Source organism: Castor canadensis, chromosome 11, assembly GCF_047511655.1.
Source record: "Castor canadensis chromosome 11, mCasCan1.hap1v2, whole genome shotgun sequence".
Taxonomy (NCBI): Eukaryota; Metazoa; Chordata; class Mammalia; order Rodentia; family Castoridae; genus Castor; species Castor canadensis.
In genome coordinates, this window is record NC_133396.1 from 99,434,221 (window position 1) to 99,457,866 (window position 23,646).

Consider the following 23,646-nt stretch of genomic DNA (forward strand, 5'->3'; position numbering starts at 1 on the left):
TGTTACCTGTCTTCTTGAGAGAGCTACCACCAGGGGCACATCCATGGCACTGCTCTCAGCAGCAGTTGATAGAAGTGATGAACCCCACTAAGAGACCAGGAACTTCTCCACTCAGTCCCAGGAAGCCCTTGGCCTGCATAAAACAGCCTCTTTCCCACCCTCTGCTCTCCTTTTCAGCAGCTGTCCCCAGGCATCCTCCTTTTAAGACAGTGCTTCTCAGACTCTCATGTGTACACTGCACACCCAAGGTCTTACTGAAATACAGGTTCCAGTTCAGCAGGGCAGAATCTGCATTTCCTTACAACAAGCTCCTGCCTGATGCCCATGCTGCTGGTCTTTTGGCCACATTAGAGCAGTGAAGACTAGTGGGAGTTCAACATTTCTGTGCTTTTCTGCATATGCAAACCCTCTTGTATATTCTGAAACCAACTGTACAAGTGTTCCCTGGCTTTTTTGATGTGCTTGGGGCCAGGACCTTCTCTCAGTGACCCAGCAAGTGAGTTTAGAAGCAAGATCAGAAGACTAGGTGCTGATTCAGCTCTGCTACTTTTAAAATGATGTTCAGCAAATTGCATCCTTATACCAGGCCTTGGTGTCCTCTCTGTGAAATGAAAGGTTGGGATTGAGTTCTGGGGTTCATTCCAGCTTTGACATTATGAAAAACAACCATTTAGTATGTTCTGTATATCCATATGTATTAATTCATTTCATCCTCATGACATCCCATAGGGAAAGTGCTAGTTCTGTCCCCATTTTATAGATGAGAGACTGACGCAGAGGAAGTTTAACTATTTGCCCAGATCACAGGTCTAAAAGTAGCAGCATCAAAGAATGAACCTGATGGTCTCCTCAGAAATCTGCTTGCAGGGACACTTGACTGCCCCAATAACCCCTATCCGGAATGACTGCACACACAGCAAGACCACTCACTCTGGGTTTTGTCTATACAAGACCTCTTTATCATGGGCTCTGGCTCCCACAGTTAATTCTGTGCCATTTAGAGCATCTGTCTGGCTTGGCCTAAGCACAGAACACGGCGAGCCCTTCCAGGGTTCAAAATCTGGTGTGCAATGAAGAGCCCTAAGATCGGCATGGCAGATGGTTCTGGAGCCTGGTTAGCTTAATAAGCATGCTCCTTCTGGGCTTCTCGAGAAACACCCCTCTCCTGTGGGAGCCACTGGAGTCGCAGTGTCTGGGTGTCACAGTCTGTCTAGTTATGTAGACATCCGAGCCCCCAAGACATCCCTCTAGGACACTAGTAGCATCCTACCAGGCTGCCCGGCTGTGCCTGGCAATGTCCAAGCTTTTGCACTTCCTAGGTCTGTCTGTTAAAGAAGAATGGAAAGCAGGGTCCAAAGATGCCCGGAAACCTTAAGATTGAGCCAGAGTTGGCTAATGTTAGAACTCAATGTAGTCAAATTTCTCTAAAAATAACTGCATGAGAAAGGGGTTCTCAGAGCCGGCTGACAGCTTTCCTATGACTCAGATCCTCTCTGTATCCACCTCCAGCACATGTTCACCCTGCTCCGAACTCGCTGAACCTCACATTCGGCACTCACAGATCTTCTGTGGCTGGTCTCTCCCCAGTCACAGTTACTATCTCCCCAAACTCACCCACCCTCAGGACAAGAACCCCAGGAGCAAGGAGCCTTTCTCTACCACACTGCACCTCAGCCACTCAGGCACTTGCCAGTGTGGACTGACTGAAATGCAGCTTTGGCTCTTTCTGGTATGAACCTGGTCTGGAACCTGGCAAATGTGCCAACTAGGGGTCATTAAAGGAAACTTTTTTCATGGGTAAATAGGAAAGTGTGAAGCCAGCCTGTCAATTTTCTATGTAAATGATGCTAAAGTGTGGGGAGGATAATATGTTCTCATTTAAAAAAAAAAAGCAAACTAAGTATAGATGTTTTTGGCCACCTCATCTAAAATTGCTTAGACAAAAACCTCTTATTCATTGAGTGACTGATTCACATGTGCAAGTGAATGGAGTCTTTGGTAATAATTTTCATCATTGGGTAAGAGCAGACTGTACACAGATGACGAAAAGAGAACCCATGTCCTGCTCATGGCAGTCATTATTAGGAAAGCTGTGACAGTGTGGGCTCCATTTCTAACAGCTGGACATTCTGGAACTAGACTTTTTTGGAAATGCTGCCTGGGTGCTTTGTTCCCAGCATAAGCTAGATGGGTACTCTTGGACCCCAGTCTCTTGGGGCCAGTGTCTCAGCCTGTCTGTGGCTCCAAGCTAAGAGCAGTCCCCATGTCTGTGTGTCTCCTTGCTCCATGGCTGCCAGCTGCCTCTGGCTCTCCTGCTTATCTTCAAAGCATTTTAATGGCTCCTCTTTTCTCTTCTCAGGAAGTTTCTAAAAACCTCACCAAGGAAAATGAGCAAATCAAGGAGGACATGGAAGAAATTCGAACTGAAATGCATAAGCGAGGCAAAGAGAACTGCTCTGATAACATCCTAGATAGCATGCCAGACATTCGCTCAGCTCTGCAGAGGGATGCAGCAGCAGCCTACGCCCACCCAGAGGTACAGTCCCATCCCCCAAGAGCGGCTCATCAGCCCAGACAGTGTGAAATCAGCATCTCTTATTTGCATAGAGCTTTTCAGGGTTCAATCCTTGCCTGGTCATGGTCTCACTTCATCTGCATAATAGATTCGTAGGTATGGTGGGCAGGGGTTGACCTCATTTTGCTCAGCATTGAAGCCCAGAGAGGTCAATAAGTATTGAAGCCAGGACTCAAATCTGGATCCTCTGAGTCCTATCCCCATTCTTGTCATGATAGCTCATGCTGCCTTCACAAGCAGCCCTTGCACGTACACTTAAGGAGACGTCCAGGTGCACTCCTGCTAGCATCGTCACCATCATTATTAAATATATTATTTGGAAGAACTGGGGTTTGAACTCAAGGCCTCACACTTGCTGGGCAGGTGCTCTACCACTTGAGCCATACCCCCAGCCCTTTTTTGCTTTAGTTATTTTTTGAATAGGGTCTTGCATTTTTGCCTGGGCCAGGCTCAGACCACCATCCTCCTACCTATGCCCCCTGGGTAGCTGAGATGACAAGCACCCATCACCACACCCAGATTACTGGCTGAAATAGGGTCTCACTTTTTGCTTGGACTGGCCTCAACCCATGATCCTCCCAGTCTACCTCCTGAGGGAGGCTTGCATCCCTGGCATCATTTTTAATAGTATCCTCTTTTACACTCAGAAATGTCCCAGCTTGGAAGCAATAAATGATATGGTCCCCCTATTTATAAGGGACTTGTCATTTACTACATGCTTTCCTCACTTCACTGCAGCTCTGGAAAGCAGGCAAAACAGAGGCCAGTACCCCCATTTTACAGATGAAGACACAGGTTCAGCCATGTTCAAGGTCTCCCTGGCTCAGTTGGGAAGTGGTGGCAGAGGGTCTTAAACCTCTGTCTCTTCCCACTCTCCTGTGTCCCTAGCATGAAGCTAGCTACTCTTGCATGAAAATAGAAACTGTCTAGTGTAATTTAAGTGAAGCCAAAAGACCCACCTGCTTAAAAATGCCTTCCCATTTGGTGTCCATTTGGCTCCAGTTACTACTACATTCTGTTTGTGTGCTAGTGGTTAAACGTGTTACCATGGAACACACTGGGTTATCTACTAAGTTGATGGCCAAGAAACAGGCCTTAATTCGGAAGAAAGCCTAAGAGCATGGAAGGGGAAACAGGTACCTTTTGGTGGCAGGACTGTAGTGCTATTAACAAGTCAGCTCTGAATAAAGTACTGTAAAAGGGATCCCTGGGAAAACGGGGGACAGCAGCATTTCAGAGAGGCTTTGCTTACTATAACTGCTTACCAAGGGTCAGTGGTAGATGGAGACATTTGGCACCCTGGTGTCTCAGGGATGGGTTCCAGGTGTGTCACTGAGGGATCCCCTAACCCTCAGGTAGTTGCTCTGGGTGAGGGTTGAGCAGGGCCTGCATCAGTTATAGCTCCTCTGTGTGCTGTGATGTAAAACAGGTTGGAAAGTGTGTTACTCAGCTTTCTGTTAATGTAAGAAAATACTTGAGATAATCAACTAAAAAAAGAGGAAAGGTTTTTCTGGCTTACAGTTTCAGAGGTTGTAATCCATGGTTGGTTGGCCACATTGCTCTTGGTGGAAAGTACGTAGTGGAGCAAAGTCAGTCACCTCCTGGTGGCAGAGAAACAAAAGAGCAGGAGAAAAGGCTAGGATCCCCATATCTCCTCCAAGGGCACACCCCCAATGGGCTCACTTCCTCCCACTAGACTTCCACTTCTTAAAGGTTGTACCACCTCCCCATGATGCCATGGGCTGAGGACAAAGCCTTCAATATGTGCCTATGGGGACCTTTATTGTCCAGCTATAACAGAAGCATTGCTTTATGTGACTCTGTCGCCTGGGTCTCTATGAATTATGGTAGAGAGGAAGGAAGGCTGGGTATGTGTGGCTCAGAACTTTTGGGTAGAGAAATTCATCACAGCAGGAAAATGCGGTAGGTTTGGGGACTCTTGGGCACATGTGCTCTGAAGCCAGGACAGCAGACACACTGGAACTTTAAGGCAAACAAGCCCTGGAAAAGTATGGTGTCTGTGCTTCCTCAATCCATAACTCAAAATAAAACAATTCCAAACCATAAGGTAGATATAATGAAGGCCAATGATTTTCTGACTTTGCCTGTGATGACTGCTCTAATTTTTTTTTGAAATATCATATTGCTTCAGAAATTATTTTTATTCTCATTTTTGGGTGTCCCCAACATGCTGGTTCCTGAGCATGTGTTTCATCTGCTTGGTAGGTCACCCTGCGTATGTCTGAACTTATATGCGAAAGCCAGAGGATTTCGGGGCTGGAAGAGGCCCTGGAGGCACCCATTTATCACACCTGGAGCCCAGTATCTCTTATCTTAGCGCATCTGGCATCCTCAGCCACCAGGTGCCCTGTGGAGCAGCTGTTCCTGGCCCTCTCTGGCTTCTAGTTTCCCCATCAGCTACGCTGGAGAATTTCTAGTTGTCTGATGACACATTATGTGGTATGTTCAGAAACCTAGCTCAGATTCCCTGAGGGCAAACAGCAAACCAAATCAAACACACCAAATTCCTTTTCTCCTTGCTCAGCAGTCCTTGCCTATCCCCAAATTTCTGTTCCACACTCTGCTGAGGCTAGCACAATCCACCCAGGCAGGCGAGCGGGTAGAGAAGGAAGAAGTGAAGGAGGCCCACAGGTAGGCTCTTCCTCTCCCTTCGTATCCCTTGGGCTCCTTGGTGAGCCCACACTGCCAACGGGGTGGATACATGGTTGTTTATTTTCAGGGTTCTTGCAAATGATGTCAAGGGTTTCTGGAATGGTGAGTTGTAATTTGTAGAAGATCTCTCTCCAACATGGCCCTTGCCTGGAGGGTTGGCAGGGAGATGGGGGCTGGCTTAGGAGTGGAGAAGTCAGGGTAGGAGTGGGAACAGTGGACGCCAGGAACTGAAGTCATGCAACAGACTCTTGGATGAACAGAGAGAGGAAATCAAAGCTTGGTGGGGGCAGCTGCCTCCCAGTGCAGCCTGTCGCCAGCAAATTCAAGGAAATTATATGTTCTCTGGTGATGGTTGTCCATGGTCTTGCTCCATATCCTTGGTTGGGACAAAGAACTGCAGTGCCCACCCTTCCCTGAGAAGCTGGAACAAAAGACAGTTCCTGGGGTTTGCCATGAAGAAATGACAACTTGCTTTTGCAATGCAGAGAGAAACCAGGGTCCAGCAATTAGATGCCCCACTGCGTCTGAGTCAAGGGCTGTGGCTGGAGACTTGTCAGCCTCCCAGGCAGCTCCTTCCACTGGGAAATGAGGGCTCTCCCAAGGCTGCTGGGCAGAAGCCAGACCATGGTCCCGAGGATGAGAGTTTTGGATGCAAGCAAGTGGTCCTGTGGTCATGGCTGTGGTTGAGTGTGGCTTAATGTAAGGAAGAGGACAGGTCCTGAAGGCGGCAGCAGCCCTGGCCTACTTGATGGTTGTGTGACTTTAATTAGTGCCCCTCTCAGCCACCAGGTTGATTGACTTTCAGCTAAATTGCTAAATGACTCTAAGCCTGTTTCCTCATGTGTAAAACATGGATAACAATATTACCTTGCTTCATTGTTGTAAGGGTTCAGAATAATGTAAAGAGGCATGACCATAATAGGTGCTTAGTAAAATACCATCATCAACAGCCCCTACCCCTGTGGTAGAGGTCACCTCACTGTGAGAATGGGGAACAGGGGCAGGTAGCTGGAGTGGAGGGTAGGAGAGAGGAAAAGAAGGAAGGAGGAAAGAAAGGAAAGGAAAGGGAAAGGGAAAGAAAGAAAAGGAGGAAGGAGAGAAAGAAAGAAAGATGGGCATGTTGACTGTTTCTCCTGGGTACCTCTTTGGTCCCAGCCAGGTCCCATAGAAGGGGGAGGCTGGCAAAAAGGTGTCTCCCTCCTTCCAAGGGTCTGTTGCCATGTTGTGCTGAAGACCTACAGGTTTAGGAACTGCCATATCTGTTGCATCATCTGGATAAACTCTTGTCACAGGAAAACAAGTACAGACGTGGGGTGTGATTGGGAATGAGGACTCTGAGTTTTCTTCAAGCTGAATTTGAAAGGTCAGAATAAGAGCCTGGTTTGCTTCCTCTGTGCAAAGTGGGGAAGTTGGCCATGATGCCAGGGTTCCAGCTACACTGTGGAGTGGCTGAGGTCCCACCACTCTGCCTCAGGGCCCTGGGCATCTGGGGACAGAGGTCTTGTTTCTGCGTGGTTTTTATCTTTGGGGTGGATTCTTTTCTTCCTTCCTTCCTTCCTTTCTTCCCTCCTTTCTTCCTTCCTTCCTTCCTTCCTTCCTCCCTCCCTCCCTCCCTCCCTCTCTTTCTCTTTTCTTCAGTACTTGGGTTTGAACTCAGAGCCTCAAGTGGTAGGCAGGTGCTCTACCACTTAAGCCATGCCCCAGGATTTTTGGGAACTTACCAACCTCCTCCTGTGAGAAGGGGCTGCTCAAGTCCAGCCATCTTACTCACATCTCAAGGCAGAGAAGTGAAGAAGGGAGCAAAAGATGCCTCCCGGCTTAGTCAACCCCTCTGTTGGAAAATTTTTTTCAAAAGCTTCTCCAACCCACTTCTACCTATACCCACCTAGCCAGAATTCAGCCCCATGGCAACGCCCATAAAACCAAGTGTCTGTTAGTAAGGAACAGGGGGCAGGAGTTTGGGATGGTCAATTAGAAGTCTTTGCCACAGATGAATGAGGGTTAGGAGGAAAGACTACTTCTGAATGATAAGGCCTGGGTGTATTTCCTTGGGGACCTGAAATTTTAGCTGGGCCTTGAGAAATAGGTAGATTTCAGTGATTATATGGGTGTGGGGGTGAGGGGAAGTAATGACTTTTCAGACAGGAAAGTCCCAGCAGCTCGGGAATCAAGAGGTCAGGGAGTCAGTCACCTGACTGAAGTACCTGGAGGCACTGAGTTAGGGGAGGCAGAAAAAGTCTGTTGAACTGGGTCACGGCCAGTTCTGAAGACTTCATTCTGTATGCAGGTGGGAGTGGATGGTACCATGCATCTTAGGAAGCACATTCCCATAGAACCCCAGCATCTTGGCCCTCCGGCTTCATGGACCAGCCTGGCACCCTTCCCCTCATATTGATCTCTCTGGAAACAACTTAGAGCTGAGTTGCGCAGCATCCCTGGGCCAGAGCTGAGAGCACAGCTGCATTGTCTGGGCAGAGGAGCATCAAGGTCAGAGCCACCAACTCTGGACCAGGCTACCTGGGTTCAGATCCTACCTCTACCACTTACCTGTAGTGGGTCATTAGGCATTGCACAGGACCTCTCTTTGCCTCCTTTCTTAATTTGCAAATGAGCATGATAAAAATGGGTCTTTACTCCTAAGACTGATGCAGAGTTAATCAGCTGACATATTTAAGCACGTGTGAAGCACTCAGAACAGGCTGGCTCTTAGGGAGTGTTGCTGTTATTAGTGTGGCCTTGGCTCCAGCATCAGCCCAGCCTGACCACTCTCTCTCTGACCACTCTCTCTCTGACCTGACCTTCCCTTGTGTCCCTTCTGAGGAGCAGTATGAAGAGCGTTTTCTGCGGGAAGAAACCGTGTCCCAGCAGATCAACTCCATCAAGCTCCTGCAGACACAGCCCCTGGCCCCACCCGAGGTGATGAAGCCGCAGCGGCCCCTGCAGAGGCAGGTCCACCTGAGGGGCCGGCCAGCCTCCAAGCCCACCGTCATCCGGGGCATCACCTATTATAAAGCTAAGGTCTCTGAGGAAGAGAATGACATCGAAGAGCAGCGTGAGTTTGGGTTGGTAAGGCTGTCCAGAGGCAGAGCAGGGAGGGAGTCTCCATCTGAACCACCTGGAGATGGACTTTCCAGGAGACGCACCCCCTATCCACGGCCCGATTATTGCTGAGGGTTCCCTGACACTTGCTGAGTGGCCTTGCGGAAGTTAGTTAACTCCTCTAAACTTGCAGAAGACCACACAGCCAAGCAGGGCTGAGCTGGAAGGAACTTCAGTTACCTCTTGTGCATTCATCGCTGTTTATAGATGAGGAAACCGAGGCATGGTAGCCTCTGCCACCCCTTCCTCTCCAGGGCCCTGAATTTACTGTCTAGGCCTCTAGAACCTCCCCCTTTGGCTTCCACAGGAAATACATTGTCTCTTTCCCCATCATTTTTGTTTCCTTAACATCTCCTCTTCCTGTGCCCCTCCTTGCCACCTACTACTCCTGTCTTTTCTTTTCCTTGCCAAGAGCCCTCAGAAGGCCCTACCCTCCTCTCCCCAAGATAGCTCCTTCCCCCAAGCCGTTCTAATGGAACAGCTTTCCGACTCTCTCCTGCTTCTGCCTTTTCCTCCATCCAGTTTATTCTCAACCCAGTAGCTGGCCTAATTATTTTGCTCATTTTATGGATTGATTATTTTTTTTTATTTTGGCAGCACTGGGATTTGAACTCAGGGCCTCATGCTAACTAAGCAGGCAGTCTTACCACTTGAGCCACTCTGGCAGCCCTCATTTTGCTCATTTTAACTGTGGCTATTGTTATTGATTTATGGGCGTTCTTTACCTATTTTAGATACAAATCCAGGTATGCAAGTATTTTCTCCCTGCTTCTGGCTTGCACTTTCAGTTCCTTAATCGTGTTTTTGATAAGCACATGAAGTTCAATTTACTAATTACCTCTTTGGTGGTTAGAACTCCCTTGTGTCCTCTCTGAGAAATCTTTGCCTTTCCCATATTCCATCTCTACTCAGCCTCCCCCACTTCATTCAGAATAAAATCTGAACTCCAAGCACAGCCCCCAAGCTGTACATGACTGTTCCTGTTTCTCTCTGACTGCACCTCCTATTATTCTTCCCCTCACTCTTAAGCCTCAGTAGTTGCGTTCTGGTCTCAGGGCCTTTGCACTGCTGTTACTTCCTCCTGGAATCCTTTCCTCTCCAGAACTCCTTTGGCCAATTCCTCCAGCTTCTTGTGGACTCATCTTGTCTCTCCATCTCAGTGTTGGTGCACATGCTCCACAGCATTTGTCAAATGAGTGGGTTGGATGACTGAGCTCCTCCCACCCATCAGGGTTCATAGTCCCCGACTGTGCCTCCTTCCTCAGACCCCTGTGTCAGATTACTGGAATACAGCAGGCTGTTTAGAGAGACCATCCAGAAAATGCAGTCCTCCACCTGTGCTCCTTCTCACCTTCTAAAATCCCAGCCCAGCCCCATCTCCAACCAGGCTGCCATGTTGCAGAAAGAAGCCTCTTACAGTCACCTGCCAGTTGCCACCCACACTTGGCCAGGTTTTCCGTCATCCCTCACCACAAATGAACCTGTGTTTGTTTCACAGAAGATGAGCTTTTCAGTGGTGAGAACGGAGTGGATTTGCTGATTGAAGATCAGCTCCTGAGACATAATGACCTGCTGACCAGTGCCACCCGGAGGCCACCAGCCACCCGTCCCAGTGCTGTGGTGACTGCTGACTCCTCAGCACTGCCTCAAGCCTCTGCCTCAGTGCCAAGCCTCCTTGACCCTGCTCTCCACACCTCAGATGGACAGCTGTCATCTATACTCCACACCACCTTGGCATTTCCAGACACCACAACGGAGGTACTTTCTTCTCAGGTCCCAGCCACCACAGTGGCCCCCACAGCCACCCAGCAACCTCCAGTCTCAGTGACCCCAGCAATGGCTCCTGGAGATGCATTTGTGGAAGCTACACATACAGTCCCAGTCCCTCCCACCACAGTCAGGACAGGCTCACTGGGGACAGATGCAACTCCTGGGCAGGGAACAACCCCTGCCAGTGCTACCCTGAGCCCTGAAGAAGAAGATGATATCCGGAATGTCATAGGTGAGTTCTTCCTACTTGGTCATCTCAGGTAAAGGGTGAAACCAAGAAGTAGGTTGGAAGGAGACAGAGGAGTCAATATGGCTGACGATCTTCATAAAGAAAGGCAAGGCGGGGTGCAGGGGAAGACTGGGGGTGTGGCTTGCATAGCATGTGCGAGGATCTGGGTTCAGTTCCTTCCATTGTAAAAACAAACAAATGAATAAAAACAACAAAAGGCAAATGGAGTTACACCTTTGACCAGCAATTAGTTTTAAACATCTAGGATTTATGTATGGATGTATATGTTTGTTCATTTATTTATTGGCAGCCTTGGGGTTTTTAACTCAGAGCTTCATGCTTGCTACACAAGCAGCAATACCACCTTAACTACATCCCTAACCCTTTCTTGCTTCAGTTACTTTTTTAGATAGGGTCTCATGTTTTTTCCCAGTGCTGGCCTCAGACCACAATCCTCCTACCTATGCCTCCAAGCAGCTGGGATGACAGGTGCACATCACTAAGCCCAACTTATTCGTTGAAATGGGGTCTCAATAACTTTTTGCCCAGGCTGGTCTTGAACCTCTGTCCTCCTGATTTTCACCTCCTGAGTAGCTGGGATTATAGGTGTATACCAACACACCCAGCCTTAGAGTTTATGTATTTAAATTTGCCAAGACAAGAGCTAGAATCTCCTTTCTAAAATATATATAATGTATGGCGCCAAGGTCTCACCTTCATTAGTCAGTTGTATAAATGTTTGTAAAGTAGGCTTGGTAATGCGTATTAAGTTGTCTGGCAATGACCTTTCCTACAGTAAGTTTACCAGGCTATGACACAACAAAGGATTCTCACTGGGAGGAGGTGCCATTCATGGCAGAGAGGACCAAGATAATAACCAGTACCGTGGGCCTTTGTGCAAAATCTCATGAGTCCCAGCACTGGAGAACATTGTAGAGTCATGTGACAGAGGTTATAGCAGTGGAATGGAGAAATACATGAAAGAGTGACCACCATGATGGCCTGGCTGCTAGGAAGAAAAGGATTTTTTTTTAATTTTTATTTTATTCATATGTGCATACACTGTTTGGGTCATTTCTCCCCCCTTCCCCCCATCCCTTCCCTTACCCCCCCTCAGTCCCTTCCTTACCCCCCCTTACCCCTTGCTACCCGGCAGAAACTATTTTGCCTTTATCTCTAATTTTGTTGAAGAGAGAGTATAAGCAATAATAGGAAGGAACAAGGGTTTTTGCTAGTTGATAAGGGATACAGGGAGTTGACTCGCATTGATTTCCTGTGCGTGTGTGTTACCTTCTAAGTTAATTCTTCTTGATCTAACCTTTTCTCTAGTTCCTGGTTCCCTTCTTCTATTGGCCTCAGTTGCTTTAAAGTATCTGCTTTAGTTTCTCTGCGTTGAGGGCAACAGATGCTATCTAGTTTTTTAGGTGTCTTACCTATCCTCATCCCTCCCTTGTGTGCTCTCGCTTTATCATGTGATCAAAATCCAATCCCCTTGTTGTGTTTGCCCGTGATCTAGTGTCCGCACATGAGGGAGAACATATGATTTTTGGTCTTCTGGGCCAGGCTAACCTCACTCAGAATGATGTTCTCCAATTCCATCCATTTACCTGTGAATGATAACATTTCGTTCTTTTTCATGGCTGCATAAAATTCCATTGTATATAAATACCACATTTTCTTAATCCATTTGTCAGTGGTGGGGCATCTTGGCTGTTTCCATAACTTGGCTATTGTGAATAGTGCCGCAATAAACATGGGTGTGCAGGTGCCTCTGGAGTAACCTGTGTCACAGTCTTTTGGGTATATCCCCAAGAGTGGTATTGCTGGATCATATGGTAGATCGATGTTTAGCTTTTTAAGTAGCCTCCAAATTTTTTTCCAGAGTGGTTGTACTAGTTTACATTCACACCAAAAGTGTAAGAGGGTTCCTTTTTCCCTACATCCTTGCCAACACCTGTAATTAGTGGTGTTGCTAATGATGGCTATTCTAACAGGGGTGAGATGGAATCTTAGTGTGGTTTTAATTTGCATTTCCTTTATTGCTGAGATGGTGAGCATTTTTTCATGTGTTTTTTGGCCATTTGAATTTCTTCTTTTGAGAAAGTTCTGTTTAGTTCACTTGCCCATTTCTTTATGGGTTCATTAATTTTGGGAGAATTTAGTTTTTTGAGTTCCCTATATATTCTGGTTATCAGTCCTTTGTCTGATGTGTAGCTGGCAAATATTTTCTCCCACTCTGTGGGTGTTCTCTTCAGTTTAGAGACCACTTCTTTTGTTGAGCAGAAGCTTTTTAGTTTTATGAGGTCCCATTTATCTATGCTATCTCTTAGTTGCTGTGCTGCTGGGGTTTCGTTGAGAAAGTTCTTACCTATACCTACTAACTCCAGAGTATTTCCTACTCTTTCCTGTATCAACTTTAGAGTTTGTGGTCTGATATTAAGATCCTTGATCCATTTTGAGTTAATCTTGGTATAGGGTGATATACATGGATCTAGTTTCAGTTTTTTGCAGACTGCCAACCAGTTTTCCCAGCAGTTTTTGTTGAAGAGGCTGTCTTTTTTCCATCGTATATTTTTAGCACCTTTGTCAAAATAAGTTGGTTATAGTTGTGTGGCTTCATATCTGGGTCCTCTATTCTGTTCCACTGGCCTTCATGTCTGTTTTTGTGCCAGTACCATGCTGTTTTTATTGTTATTGCTTTGTAATATAGTTTGAAGTCAGGTATTGTGATACCTCCAGCATTGTTCTTTTGACTGAGTATTGCCTTGGCTATTCGTGGCCTCTTGTGTTTCCATATAAATTTAACAGTAGATTTTTCAATCTCTTTAATGAATGTCATTGGAATTTTGATGGGAATTGCATTCAACATGTAGATTACTTTTGGGAGTATAGACATTTTTACTATGTTGATTCTACCAATCCATGAGCATGGGAGATCTCTCCACTTTCTATAGTCTTCCTCAATCTCTTTCTTCAGAAGTTTATAGTTTTCCTTGTAGAGGTCTTTCACATCTTTTGTTAGGTTTACACCTAGGTATTTGATTTTTTTTTTTGAGGCTATTGTAAATGGAATTGTTTTCATATATTCTTTCTCAGTTTGTTCATTGTTAGTGTATAGAAATGTTAATGACTTCTATGTTGATTTTATATCCTGCTACCTTGCTATAGCTATTGATGATGTCTAGAAGCTTCTGAGTAGAGTTTTTTGGGTCTTTAAGGTATAGGATCATGTCATCTGCAAATAGGGATATTTTGACAGTTTCTTTACCTATTTGTATTCCTTTTATTCCTTCTTCTTGCCTAATTGCCCTGGCGAGGAATTCCAGTACTATGTTGAATAGGAGTGGAGATAGTGGGCATTCTTGTCTAGTTCTTGATTTTAGAGGGAATGGTTTCAGTTTTTCTCCATTAAGTATAATGCTGGCTGTAGGTTTGTCATATATAGCTTTTATAATGTTGAGGAACTTTCCTTCTATTCCTAGTTTTCTTAGAGCTTTTATCATGAAATGGTGTTGGATCTTATCAAAGGCTTTTTCTGCATCTGTTGAGATGATCAAGTGGTTTTTGTCTTTGCTTCTGTTAATGTGGTTTATTACATTTATTGATTTTCGTATGTTGAACCACCCCTGCATTCCTGGGATGAAGCCTACTTGGTCGTGGTGAATGATCTTTTTGATGTGTTGTTGAATTCGGTTTGCCATTATTTTTTGAGGATTTTTGCATCAATGTTCATTAAGGAGATTGGCCTATAGTTCTCCTTTTTGGAGGTGTCTTTGCCTGGTTTTGGGATAAGTGTAATACTGGCTTCATAAAATGTGTTACACAGTTTTCCTTCCCTTTCTATTTCATGGAACAGTTTAAGGAAGGTTAGTATCAGTTCTTCTTTAAAGGTCTGATAGAATTCAGCAGAGAATCCATCAGGTCCTGGACTTTTCTTTTTGGGGAGACTCTTGATTGCTGCTTCAATTTCATTTTGTGTTATAGATCTATTCAGGTGATTAATATCCTCTTGGTTCAGTTTTGGATGATTATATGTATCTAGAAATCTGTCCATTTCTTTAAGATTTTTGAATTTATTTGAATATAGGTTCTCAAAGTAGTCTCTGATGATTTCCTGGACTTCCATGGTGTTTGTTGTTATCTCCCCTTTTGCATTCCTGATTCTACTAATTTGGACTTTTTCTCTCCTCATTTTATTCAGGTTTGCCAGGGGTATGTCAATCTTGTTTATTTTTTCAGAGAACCAACTTTTTGTTTCATTAATTCTTTGTATGGTTTTTTTGTTTTCTATTTCATTGATTTCAGCTCTTATTTTTATTATTTCTCTCCTTCTATTTGTTTTGGGATTTGCTTGTTCTTGTTTTTCTAGGAGTTTGAGATGTATCATTAGGTCATTGAGTTGGGATCTTTAAGTCTTTTTAATATATGCACTCATGTCTATAAACTTTCCTCTCAGGACTGCCTTTGCTGTGTCCCATAGGTTCCAGTAGGTTATGCTTTCATTTTCATTGATTTCCAGGAACTTTTTCATTTCCTCTTTTATTTCATCAATGACCCATTGTTCATTAAGCAATGAGTTATTCAGTTTCCAGCTATTTGCATGTTTTTTGTCTTTATTTTTGTTGTTGAGTTCTAGTTTTATTGCATTGTGATCAGATAGAATGCATGGTATAATTTCTGTTTTCTTATATTTGCTGAGGCTTGCTTTGTGCCCTAGGATATGATCTATTTTGGAGAAGGTTCTGTGGGCTGCTGATGAGAATGTATATTGTGTAGAAGTTGGATGAAATGTTCTGTAGACATCAGCTAGGTCCATTTGATCTGTGGTATATTTTAGATCTAGGATTTCTTTATTGATTTTTTGTTTGGATGACCTATCTATTGATGATAATGGGATGCTAAAGTCTCCCACGACCACTGTGTTGGAGTTAATATATGCTTTTAGGTCCTTTAGGGTATGTTTGATGAAACTGGGTGCATTGACATTGGGTGCATATAGGTTTATGATTGTTATTTCCTTTTGATCTATTTCCCCTTTTATTAGTATGGAATGTCCTTCTTTATCTCGTGTGATCAATGTAGGTTTGAAGTCTACTTTGTCAGAGATAAGTATTGCTACTCCTGCCTGTTTTTGGGGGCCATTGGCTTGGTAAATCTTCTTCCACACTTTCATCCTAAGCCTATGCTTATTTCTGTCGGTAAGATGGGTCTCCTGTTAGCAACAAATTGTTGGATCTTCCTTTTTAATCCAGTTCATCAAACGGTGCCTTTTGATGGGGGAATTAAGGCCATTAACATTAAGTGTTAGTAATGATAGCTATGTGGTGATTCCTATCATGTAGTTGTCTTAGTTGTTTGAAGGTTTGATTGTGTGTACCTAAGTTGAGGTTACTCTCTACTTTCTTGCTTTTTCTTTTCCTGTGGTTTGGTGCTGCCTGCCCTTTCATGGTTATGTTTGGTTTCACTTTCTGTGTGCAGAATCCCTTGCAGAATCTTTTGTAGTGGTGGCTTTGTGGTCACATATTGCTTTAGTTTCTGCTTATAATGGAAGACTTTTATTGCTTCATCCTTTTTGAATGATAGTTTTGCTGGGTAGAGTATCCTGGGGTTGAAGTTATTTTCATTCAGTGCCCGGAAGACTCACCCCAAGCTCTTCTTGCTTTTAATGTTTCTCTTGAGAAGTCTGCTGTGATTTTGATGGGTTTACCTTTGTATGTTATTTGTTTTTTCTCTCTTACAGCCTTCAGTATTCTTTCTCGGGTCTCTGTACTTGTTGTTTTAATGATAATATGGCGTGGGGTAGTTCTATTTTGGTCTTTCTGTTTGGTGTTCTGGAGGCCTCTTGCATCTGTATGGGAATAGATTTCTCTAGATTTGGAAATTTTCTGTTTTTATTTTGTTGAATATATTACGCATTCCCTTTGCTTGCACCTCTTCTCCTTCGATGCCCATGATTCTCAAGTTTGCTCTTTTGATGGAGTCAGTGAGTTCTTGCATTTTTTTTTCACAGGTCTTGAGTTGTTTAACTAATAGTTCTTTGGTTTTTCCTTTAATTACCATTTCATCTTCGAGTTCTGAGATTCTGTCTTCTGTTTGTTCTATTCTGCTGGATTGGCCTTCCACTTTGTTTTGCAATTCTGTTTCATTCTTTTTTCTGAGGTTTTCCATATCCTGAGTCATTTCCTCTTTAATGTTGTCTATTTTTGTCCTGAGTTCATTTATCTCTTTATTAATCATGTTCTTTGTTTCACTTTGGTGTTTATACAGTGCTTCTATGGTTTCTTTTATTTCTTCTTGTGCTTTTTCAAATTCTCTATTTTTGTCATCTTGGAATTTCTTGCATGTCTCCTGTACATTTTGGTTGACCATATGCAGTATCATCTCTATAAAATTCTCATTGATTACCTGTAGGATTTCTTCTTTTAGATTATTCTTGTGGGCTTCATTGGGTTTTTTGGCATAGTTTATCTTCATTTTGTTGGAGTCTGGGTCTGAGTATTTGTTTTCTTCATTTCCTTCTGGTTCCTGTACTAATTTTTTGCTATGGGGAAACTGGTTTTCCTGTTTTTTCTGTCTTCCCATCATTGCCATTGGTATTGTTATTGTCCCTGTACTGTGTGCAATTAAGTATTTTCTAGCTTGTAATAATAACAATGGTGATATTTAGAATGGAAGGGTGAGAGGAGAAGGTAAAGAAAAAGGGAAAAACAAATAAACAAGTAAAAAAAATCAAACCAAACAAACAAAAAAAGTTTCAAAGATATAAACAGGGAGAGATAGTGTACTAATCAACAGTAAGCTAAACAGGCATTAGAGAGACAGAGAGGACTGAAAAATAAAATAAAATAAAATAAATCTCCAAGTTCAAATGCAATAAAGTTTCAGTCTTAATAATTTTGGTGTTAATCCCTCAGCCTCCAATCCTGGAGATGGTGTCTCTGAAGTAGTTCTGTCATTGTCTCACCAAAGGGGAAAAAAAAACAATGACAAAAACAAACAAAAAACCAAAACACCACAAAGTGTCCCAAGTTCAAATGCAATACAGTTTCAGTAAGTTTTTCAGCATGCAGGTGTAGTTCGGTTGTTGTCTCATCAAAGGAAGAGAGGGAAAAAAAAAAGGCATCTGGAGACAGTTCAGTGAATGGCTATCTGAGGCTGTGGCTTGCCTGCCCGTGCTGTCAGCCTGCTGTTGCTGGAGGCTTTATTTATGCAGATCTCTGGGGTGAGCTTAACACTCACCTGGCCCCACAGGCTTTGTTTACTTAGAGTTCTCCTGGGCACGACTGCCACTGCTTCAAGCTTTCCCCTTTCCAGGCACACTGGGGGAGGTGACACTGCACCCTCTTTCTCAGGCCTGCATGTTTATTTACAGTTCACGTGGGAAGTGGGCCTTCCCCCTCTCCTGTGGAGTTTTCCTCCCACCGCCACTTTTACAAGCTTTCCTGCTCCTGCCTTCTGTGGTCGGCTTATTTATTTACAGTTCCGTGGGGGATTTTCCCTCCCCACCTTTGGTGCTCAGGGTGCCCCACCCTCTTTGCTGTGTGTCTTTTTTGTTGTTACTGCTTATTATTTAGTTTCTCTTTTTTCCCTGGGTGGGGGTTGGTCTGTCCAGGGGGCTATGCTGATCTGGCCCAGGGTTGTCTGTGGGAATACTGCGTGCTGCTTAGCTCACCTTGTGGTCTGCATCTTCCCAAGTGGTCTGGTTGCTGGCGTCTGGCAGTGTGGGAGCCCTCCTGGTTTCTCCATTTAACATGAAGTGGAGATGCTATGCGCAGGCTAGGGGTGTGGAGGAGTCAAAGTTTTGCCTCTTCTCAGTGGTTTTTCCTGTAAGGTGTATCTCCAGCGTCTCTCCAAGATTTTACTTTAGGAAGTACGCTTTCTGCTTCCTCCCTCTAGTCGCCATCTTGGAATCGACAGGGATGTTTTTAAAGGAGCATCGTTTGAGCTGAGTTTTGAAGGATGAATAGGAGCTTTGTATGCCACAAGGGGAAGCCTTCTGACTGATAGGTCTAAAGGAGCAAAGTATGTTCCAGAAGCATGGAGAATGCAGCCCTGCTCTGAGCCTGAATGCCCAGGGCCACAAGGTGACTCTGAGAACAGTGAAACAGGAGCGTGGGGTAAGGGAGAATGGAAGTAGTAACAAATATCTCTTTCAAAAAGAACATACCATGTATTAAGTCATCATTGAGAATAACTAATAATACTATTGAATAATAATTTCATCAAAACACTTGTTGAAAACTACACTTGCTTTGACAGAGGGTGTGTGTTTATTTCACTCCCTCTGGTTTCCATTTCCTGATAGTCTTGTCCCCGATCCCTCTTAAGAACAAGGTACCTTCTCCTGCCAGGGACAAGGTGGTGGAAGGAGCACCTGCCAGGAGCTACACAGCTGGTCATCATGATCTCTGCCATTGACATCTGTGTGACCTTGGCCAAATCCTTGCCTTTCTCTGGATCTCAGTTGAAATTAGAAGTTTGCCGAGGACCATTTCTCCCATTACATTCTGCAGTAGTTCACCAGGCCATAATTTAGCAAAGGATATTTATTGGGTGAAAATCCATAAAAAGGCAGTTCCTGAGCCACAGAGGCTGAGTCAGGAGCAAAAGAAAGTCCTTTCCTTTCCCCTCCATGGTGGGAGCAGACTAACCAGAGCAGAAGGCTGGCTCCTCACTGTGTGGGTCTGCAGCAAATTCTGCAGAATGCCCAGGTGTCTGAGCAGAGGCTCCCACTCCCACAGTGGCTCTGGATTGCCTTGGAACCACAGCTCCTGAGCACACACCCCTCTTCCCACTTTCCCTGGAGTGCACTCCCCAGGACACCATACCTCTACCCTTCAGCTTCCTGTGGGAATGGACGTTCCTGCAGATATTTAGAAATCTGTCCCCACCATCCCTCTGCAGTAACTAGAAGTTGAACAGGAAACAGGAAAGGCATTGTGTCTTCAGGCCATGGGTTTGCATCTGGGAGTCTCCTCCCTCCAAGACTTGCCAGTCAGGACTAGAGTCCCCCACGATCTCCATACCTAACTCCAGCCTCAGTCAGCCCCCAGCCTCTCCCCACTTGCTTACCCTGAGTTTTGCTATCCATAGGCTTTTTCAGTATAACTCACTACATGTTCCTTTCTGGGGTTTTTTGGACTCTGCCCTCTCCAGTAGCCCAACTGGGATGCTGATGCCCTGATAGAGACCTCTGCATCCTGGCAGCTATTTACCTGGTGGTGGGAGACAGGGACACATGTTCCCTTGTTGTGTGATATTCTCTTCAACTAGAATAATTGTTATGCAGAGGATATGAGGCTTGCTTAAAGCCTAGCCTATAGAGGCCAGGTATGGCAGTACACAACTACCCAGCTACTTGGGAAGCAGAGATAGGAGGACTGTAGTCCAAAGCTGGCCCCAGCAAAGTTATGCATCTGAAAAGCAAACTGAATGCAAAAAGGACTTGAGAGCATGGCTCAAGTGGTAGAGCAAAACAAAACTAGCCTGTAGAGTTTTTCAGAAGAGCTGGAGCTCCAGCCTCTCCACTCAGAAGAAACTTGGACACAGACACAGATGATGTGACTCCTTCAGATTCCAAGTATGGAATTAGTGGGTGACAGAGAAGAAAGATTTGACTGTTCAGATGATGTGGAATTTTAACAAGTTTGTTTGGGCAATCATTTTAAATTGTTAATTGCTGTCGAGTGCCTCTCTGGCTGCCGATAGCATGAATGGGGTTTCCATACTGGAACCTTCTCTGCAACCCCTGTGTTTGCCTGTGCCTGGCTGATTAAGACCACGGTGTGCTGACATCTCGTAGTTACCAGTTAAATAAAAACCATTTGGCTGAAACAGTCACAGGCTGCCGACTTGTGGAGAAAGGTGGTTTTCTATTTGATGGAGGAATGAATCCTCATTAATCTTCTTTCTTTCTTTCTCTCTCTCTCTCTCTCTCTCTCTCTCTCTCTCTCTGTCCTAGGTTTCCAAACCTGATTTTCTGATGTCCTAAAATGCCTATCATTATCCTTTGAGGAGTTTTAAATTCTCAGAAAAATTCTAAACCCAGGTAGAGTAGGATTATTCTTGGAGGTGCAAATAAGTCTCTGGCCATAGCATAGCTGGGGGACAAGGAGAGGAAAGACAGCATCATGACGGGATCTAGGGCTCAGGGAGGGATTGAGGACCATAGAGGGTTCAGCAGCCCAGCTGGAGGAGGTCTGCTCCGTCTGCTATGGAGTTGTGGGACACTGGTGCTACGTGGCCATGGCTTTGCAGTTTCCTAGGCTTTACTGATGACAATTCCTGCTGGGTTTTAGAAGGGGCCAGTTTGGGTGGGGGTGGGGTGCAAAGAAGCAGACAAAGAGGACAGTCAGATGATGACAATACCAGCGAGAGTTTGTCTCATATTTGAATCTAGGAAGTACCACGATTTGCACAGAATGCCTCCCTCACACAGCACAAGGCCTTGGCCACCCCCGGGGTGTGGCTGGACACTGTGGCTGTGGTATTATAGGCCAGGCCTCCCTGCCTTGGCTTGGGAGGCTGTTCTAAGGCAGCTGGAGAAGGAGGATGCTGACTCAGGCAGGAACAGTGCTTTCCAGAGCCTCTACAGTGTCCAGATTTTTCCCAGCTGTCTGCCTTAAGTCCCCTGACTGGTAGCCTGCTGTTCCATGCCAGGCACACCTGAGATCTGCCTAACCCATCTCCTCAACTCACTGGGAACTTCAGCTATCTTACAACCCAGGGCTGCTGGACCTTAAATAAGAGCACTGAGTGGAGCTGTTCCTTGTAAAGGACCCCGCCGAGGATAAGGCCACTCGTATCCACTCTGCACCATCGTGTGTAGGCTGCAAAGATCCACAGTGAATGAGATAGGATCACCTCCACAAGGGGCCAACTGTGCAGAAAGTGGCAGGTGTCCAAGTGGCAGAACTCTAGGTAGCAGGCAAGCAGCAGACACGTGTGGTCCAGTTCTGCTGTGGGGCTTCCTCTCTGATGTCTGGGCTCTCTGGGCTCACAGGACAGAGAGGAGCCCAGAGGCAGTGCAACAGTGAGAGGCAGGGTAGGCGGGGGGAGGGAGGGCATCCCGGACACATGGCACAGCCTAGGCTGGTGAAGAGTGCTGGGATTCCTGCATGGGCAGCCAGGGCTGCTGAGGGCATGAGAAGTTGGGGCTTGGGTCTGTATGTGATGGAGGGGTGTGGGCAGTTCACAAACAGCACACAGATTTGGTCAGATTAAGTACTGAGCACTGATGTTTGAGGGCCCTGTCCTGGAGCTCACGGTCTCATACATGAAGCTTGGGGTTGACGCCAACAAGCAATTGTGAACTCATCCTGAGTGCTGAACACAGTGGCTGGCGAGGGAGCACACAGGCTGCTGAGAATCACAGCGGGAGACCTAGGCAGCAGATTCTTCTGAAAGAGCTGCTGACCAAGCCATGGGGCTGCGGGGAAATTAGCCAGGCAAAGAAGGAAAGTGGTGCTGCAGTGGGAAGGATAAGAACCAACAGGAGAGCCAGAGGTAACACAGCACGGGAAGGCTGGCTGCATAATTTGCAGGGCTCCAATGCAAAATGAAAATGTTGATCCTGAGTTCAAAAAGCAGAGGAAAGGGACCACCGAAGGTAGTGAACACACAACTCCTTCCTACGATGGAGTGTGCGTGTGTGTCTGTCTGTCTGTCTTATCTGTTTCTCTCCTGAGGTGTTTATTTGCTATTTGATGCCATTGTAAGTGGAAAATACTGAAATTTTGAACCAATAGCATGAGTTTTAGCATAAGTCTTTATACTGTACAATATCAGATTTCAATGCAAAAATGAGATCTTTCAACTTAGATGCAGTATCCACCAGAATGACACAATGTATCTTGCATGGCTCCAACACACATTTGTATTTTGTTCTTACCAGAACAGTGGATCACTCACTCATCTGTTTTTTTATCACTTGATTTGCACTCCCTACCTTTGGCTACTGAGTGAGGAAGGACTAAAAAGAAAAGGATCTGTGGGTAGCCTGTCTTCCCCTTTTCTGTGTCATTTTTAGCACAGGTTGCTGTCTAACACAAGCAAGAAAGGATAGAGTAGGATTCCTTAGCTGGCAGTGTTTCTCAGAACTCCATGGCCATCTTTCTGTTTTTGTGGCATGTTTTCTGCGAGCTCACCTTCAGTGTCACTGAGCTCCCACATACGTAAGTCTCCCAGGAATTCTTTGTCCATTGGATACAGCAAATCCCATATACACATGGAGGGACATGTCTTGAATGTCCCTCTGTTCACATTCTTGGCCACTGTCCTACCAGACTTCATTTACAAGACACAAATGCAAGGGTAAATGATTAAGAGTTTCAAGACGACAACCAAGAGCCTGGGACATGGCATCCAGTGAGATGCTTGGTACGTGCAGCGAGGGGTGGGCAGGAGGTCTCAGCTGGCAACTTGTGGGCTTAGTTTGCCTTGAGTGTTTTTATGTTCTTGAATTTGAAGGCCTTTGAGTCAGGTGTTCTCTTTGGTTCACCTGTCTCTGTGACACCTGTTGTCTCACACTGAGCCTGATTGGCTCATTTCAGTTTCTGCCAGGCCCCTGGGGACATTTGATTTGAGGCCCCTGAGTAGAGACAAGTGGCAAGAAATAGGAATGATAGTGCCAGGGACAGCTGTTATGCTGATGTAGGGACCATAGGCTTCATGTGGTGGGTGGAGATGGTGAGTTATCAAGGGTTTAAGCAGACGGAGGTCATAGAAAAGTGGCCCAGGACTCCTGGGCACTCGGAAGGAGGCAGAGATGAGGCAGCAAAGCAGCTGGTGTGTTGGAGTGAGCCAGACCAGAAGCAGTGAGGTCCAAACTGAATCACAGAGGTGGAGGGGAAAGGCAGAGCAGTGAAGAGGAGACAGAATGGACACAACCCAGTGACCACTTGCAGTGTAAATGGAGGGGATGTCAGGATAACCCAGGTTTCTGGCTTGGTTAGTGGGTGGCATGCTGTACCTTTCTCTAGGACAGAAGAGGTGGGTGGGGTAGGTTGTGAACTGGAGCAAATGAATATCCTTCATAAGCCATCGAGTCTGAGAAGGCAGGAGGGCACCCAGTGGGATATGTCAAGCAGGCCATTGGAGGCATGACACCCAGTGCTTAGGAAGGAGACCTGGGCTGTGAGTCATTAATAACAGCTGGGAGAAGGGGTAGCAGTGAGCTCCAAGGAGCAACATCTGAAAATGGGCAGGGCCAGTCCAAGAGCTGGAGAAGGCAGGCCAGGAAGGGGGCCAGGACCAGGAGACAGTGGTTCATGAAAGTACATGAGAGAGGAGATGCCTCCTG

At 45.6% G+C, this 23,646-nt stretch overlaps 1 protein-coding gene across 4 annotated transcripts in view; it reads left to right on the plus strand.

The window, feature by feature from the left end:
* Positions 1-23,646, plus strand: part of Olfml2b (olfactomedin like 2B) — a 42,417-nt gene that overhangs the window by 13,525 nt on the left and 5,246 nt on the right. For 2 of the 4 annotated variants that reach the window (XM_074047635.1, XM_074047637.1), the window contains exons 4-6: positions 2,360-2,536; positions 8,069-8,300; positions 9,846-10,349. In XM_074047635.1, coding sequence (XP_073903736.1) covers positions 2,360-2,536; positions 8,069-8,300; positions 9,846-10,349 — 913 coding nt within the window. The remainder of the gene's footprint in view (positions 1-2,359; positions 2,537-8,068; positions 8,301-9,845; positions 10,350-23,646) is intronic. The other 2 variants (XM_074047636.1, XM_074047638.1) reach the window with 1 other exon arrangement.